Source organism: Periophthalmus magnuspinnatus, chromosome 4 (assembly GCF_009829125.3).
Source record: "Periophthalmus magnuspinnatus isolate fPerMag1 chromosome 4, fPerMag1.2.pri, whole genome shotgun sequence".
Lineage (NCBI taxonomy): Eukaryota > Metazoa > Chordata > Actinopteri > Gobiiformes > Gobiidae > Periophthalmus > Periophthalmus magnuspinnatus.
Window position 1 is genome coordinate 3,302,160 of NC_047129.1, and position 4,607 is coordinate 3,306,766.

The 4,607-nt window shown below is 37.9% G+C and overlaps 1 protein-coding gene across 1 annotated transcript; it reads left to right on the forward strand.

Moving 5' to 3' along the window:
• Nucleotides 1-345: 345 nt before the first annotated feature.
• Nucleotides 346-3,920, forward strand: si:ch73-389b16.1 (uncharacterized). Its single transcript, XM_055221295.1, has 3 exons — nt 346-685; nt 1,543-1,753; nt 3,852-3,920. Exons 1-3 carry the CDS (start codon nt 505-507, stop codon nt 3,886-3,888), a joined length of 429 nt encoding a protein of 142 aa, XP_055077270.1. The 5' UTR covers nt 346-504; the 3' UTR covers nt 3,889-3,920.
• The last annotated feature ends 687 nt before the right edge of the window (nt 3,921-4,607 follow it).

Here is a 4,607-nt window from a genome sequence, read left to right on the forward strand (position 1 = left end):
ACTGCATGCGTGTGTAAAATTAATGTTTCCTTTGAAGACTAAATACTGATCATTGTTTTGTCGAGCATTATAAGGAATACATGACCAATTATCTTTTTCTGAGTAAATTGTTGCAGATATGTTGTAATTCACAACATAATTTCCAGGCCTGTTTCAGAATGTATGATCTTTGGGCATACTGTGTAAGTTGAAAATGTTCCTTTGGCTCGTGGCTTTGTGGAGAGTCTTATGACTGCACATTTGCAATGGTGTTTTCTGAGGAAGAGTTGTTTTCAAATCGCTCTCAGACACAGGATTATAAAAGGCAAATGCCAGCAGCAGCCAGTGTCATTTGGATAACAGAGAGAGAACTATCAGGATCACTGCCTATAGATGATAGCTAAATACTTTTGATTTACCGAAGATTCCTGAGACTTCACACCTGCTGAGGTTTGGCTGACGGCTGTTTTTGAACTGTAATTTGTGGTTCAGTCAGACCATTGTTCTGTTTAATCTGGATCCATCATGAGCAAATATAACAGCGACCTGACGCAAAGGGAGCAGGAGCTACTGAAGATACGCCGAGACAGTGACACTAAGGCTGCGGAGCTGGCCAAGATGGAGAAGATGCTCCAACAAACTAAGAGCCTTTTGGAGAAGAAGAGTGAGGGTGGAGCAGAGAGCAAAGACATCGAGGAGAACATGGGTCAGTATTACACTCGTAATACTGAGAGCTAGACCAATGTGGGTTTTTTTTATGGTCGATGCTAATACCGAATGTTTAGATCCAGAGAAACTGATAGTCGATAAGCTCTATCAATATTTTTTCACGATAATTATTATACCTTGAGTTTATATAAATCTCCAAATCGTTCTTGGGTTTTAACAAACATTTATTGTCCTAAAAAATGTTTGTTAAAACCTCAATAAAGACATGTCTTTACATGTAAATAAGCCCCACAAAATCATGATGGATGTGTATGAAGCATATTAAAATAGTTTGCTTGTTAGGAAAGACAATTCTTCCTTAAACAGGAATGGGGGCCTTAGACATAATCTCTCACACATTTATAACTCCATCCTCAGACCCAAAGCAAACAAAGAAAACAAAGAAAACAATAGTGCTAGCCATTGTACCCATTGTGAGCTGTATGACTATGCTCATTATGATTCAGGCACAGTATGTAGCTCTATGTCTACAGAGCTACATACTTAGTGTAGCTCTATAGACATAGCCTACAAACAGAAATTGTAAACAACAGCTGTTTCCAGTTTCAGTGTAGTTAGCCCCTCCCTTCAGATCCATTTATGGCAGTGTCCACCAGTGGCCAGACTGGCCAGTCTAACAAATGATAGCTTTAACTGTTTTATTTATTTATTGCAGCTCATGTTCATTAACAATATCCTGCTTTAAAGGTTATCATGTCAGTGCCATAATTCAATATTACTGTTAATCATCTTGCTTCAGCTATATAGCATACTTCAGAATGTGTTATCTTGACCGGTCTAGTTTTGTTTTAGCAGTATAAGCCCTCAGTTTGATTCTATGTCTGTGCCCTGTAGAAGATCTGGAGGAAAGGGTGCGCTCCAGCCGCAGATACAGGAGGAGCTCTCTTCACCACACACAGATGTTGGAGAGTCAGATGAAGACCGTGAAGGGTGAGCTTGTGGGCACTCTGGACCATCTGCAGGAGCTGAGGAGTGTGCTGAGGCGTTCGCAGCAGAAGGCCGAGGAGAGGAAGGCTGCCATGGAGAGACTGGCGGCCGGGCTCAGGTGACTGTTCACAATTCCCAATTCCTAAATGTGCCCTCTGCCCTTTACTATTGAATGTGTGGGCTGCTCCCATGAGAGTAAAACAGAGGAACTTGCTGACATATTATTTGGACTGATCTGGAAGTGTGATGCGACAACATAAAAGTAATAGATATGTTATTCTTGATTAAAAGTTTTAAGCCTTTTATTAAAGGCCCTGTACCCAATGTTTTCCCATGTATTTGAGCAAACTTTGTCTTGCCCATAGACCGTATATAGAAATGGACTTAGCTAACCTGCTAGCTGCCATGTTCCAAATATTCATATATATCCATTGACCCTGGCTCCAATTCACTTTACATTAGAAAACTTTTGCCCCTCTCTCCGTAAATGCTGCTGTCAGGCTCATCATTTTGGTCTTAAAACGCTCATATTGACCCGCTCTAAGTGGTCCTCATATTTTTATTTCGCTATTGTGTCCGTAAGTCTAGATATGAACATTAATAAGGGACCAGTTAGCTGCCTCCTTTCCCTGAGTTTGCTCCTGCTAGTGTTAGCAACATGTTTGACTGACAGTGTTGCTAAGCACCCGCCCCTGTTAAACCAGCGGTGCGGGTAGGAAGGGGCGTTACCTTTCACAGCTTTGCTCCAGATTGGCTCTTTGGTTCCTATGTACTTGTGGTCAGAATTCCAACCATGGAGCTTGGCTCGAAATTTGCCCTGTAGCCTTGATGTGCTTCATTTAACTGGAGCCGAATGCTATGGGTGACGTCACACTCATTTAGTCCACTCCTATGGTATACATCAATGATATATTGACACATGAGCCATTTCCATGGGTGCAAAACAAAAAAACTTTACTGTCACATAGTACTTGGATCAATATGGACGTGGTGGTGCGACAACATCAAGAAATATAAGAAAAATATAAGAGTAATAATTATAATTCTTGATGAATATTTTAAAGGCCCTATATGTGATTTTTTTTTCCTCATGCAAAATTGGTCTTGCTCCAGTACAGATATATTGTATAAGCAGCACTTGAGGTCAAAATAAGTTTGCTCATGCTGTCTGCATCTAATTAGAAAGCATCCTGATAATCAGGAAGTGCATGTTAACATGCTAGTTGTCATTGGATTTACCATTACAGCAAAACTGTGTTCTCTGAGAGTTGAGAAGTAAAAAGCACTTGTAGACTCATCACGCTGAATTAGGATGCTTTGAATTAGGTTTCTTAAAGTTAGTGAGGATTAATTTGAACCACTGCAAACTATTTAAAATGAACCAACTCTGTTTTTTTGTTTGTTTGTTTTTTTACATTTTTAAGACTGTAAAAATCAGGTACAGCGCCTTTAATGGTGAAACAGTATTGAGGGATTGCATGGTTACTTGCATCGTTATTATAATGTAATAATATGTATGTTTTTCCAATAATTGAAATTACAGACATACCACTGTGTATATAAATGTTCATTATTTTGTCAGCTGAAGCTGCCAGCCTAAATTAAGAAAACAAACAAATACATCAAAAATGTAAAGATTTCAACGTTGTTATGAACTTTGTGTAAGCTATTTTCAATTATCAGTAAACTGTGAATCCCATTTTGTTGAAATCCCTTTAATAAAACTTTAATAAAACAAAAAATATTTTCAGAATTTTGTGTTTTGTGGTAGAGCTGAACAATTTGGAACAAATATGTAATTGCATTTTTTTGATGAGCTTTATGATTGTGAGAGTTAGGACTTAGGATTTTGTTCAAAGTTGACATTTTAAACATAAGAATATGCTTGTACATATACAAACTACAGAGTTTTTCTACAGTATAAGACAGGATTTTTCTGCAGTATATGACAGGATGTTTTGTTTGTGGAGGATATTATGATACTTCATAAATTGTAGCCTTTGATTTGCTAATTGTGTCCATTCAAATTTCACTGCAGCCCTATTTTGTGGCATGTGGGGGCTAAGTAAACGTATTTACCCAGAAAACGAGTATACAAAAGCGTCAACATATTTGACCTGTTAAGAATAATAATTGCATTCTTTTTGTATTTTTTGTTCAGATTTTCTTCAGCCGTTCATATTTTTCTAAATTTGACTTTTGCATCTCGACTACAGTTGCTGTGAGTCTCCCTGTTGTCAATGGCAGTATTGAATGAGTTCCAAAGTCATTAACTAAACGTTTGCAGATCTGCGGTACACACAGAGGAGCAGCATGTCTTGTGCCTCTGCCCCTCAGGGATCAATAATCATTTGAAGAAAGCTTTATTTGAACCTGACCCGTGGCTGTGATCCGGTTTAATTTAGCTCCACACTGTGTCACATGCTACCAAGAACAGGCCATACATTCACACAAGCTGACCTACAATATCAATAACATTACAAGGATGTGTCTGCTCTCCAATTGTTGATAATATAATATATTTTCTTCACACACTTTCTGAGGCATGAGAAATCAGATGTCCTTCTTGTTTGTACTGAAAGATCTGTCTGTTCAAAGAAAAACAAGTCAAGGATTTCAAGTTAGACTATGTGTACATTGTCATTTAAATGTGGTTTCTTTGATTATTATATAATTCTGTCATTTGGAAAGCTGGACCTGACCTGGAATAGACAAACTATAATAAATACATTAAGTCTGCAACAAATAAAATTACCGTCTGCTAAAAATAAACAAGTAATTTCAAAATCTTTAAATGACAATGCACTGCATTGCACATCATTGAATATTTAAACCTCTCCAAACACCACCAATCTCACATTCACATAGATAAGTGTCTTGCCCAGGGACACAACAACAGTATGCATCCATCATGGTAGGGGACAAACCTGTAATAGGTTAAAATGAACCACCATTATTCTTGTATTTGTACT

What these genes read in the sequence shown, in the direction of transcription:
- si:ch73-389b16.1 (XM_055221295.1), top strand. Translation starts at nt 505, where the DNA reads ATGAGCAAATATAACAGCGACCTGACGCAAAGGGAGCAGGAGCTACTG. An exon ending in AGACATCGAGGAGAACATGG is followed by an intron (nt 686 to 1,542) that starts GTCAGTATTACA and finishes TGTGCCCTGTAG; the next exon opens with AAGATCTGGAGGAAAGGGTG. An exon ending in AGACTGGCGGCCGGGCTCAG is followed by an intron (nt 1,754 to 3,851) that starts GTGACTGTTCAC and finishes TCTCGACTACAG; the next exon opens with TTGCTGTGAGTCTCCCTGTT.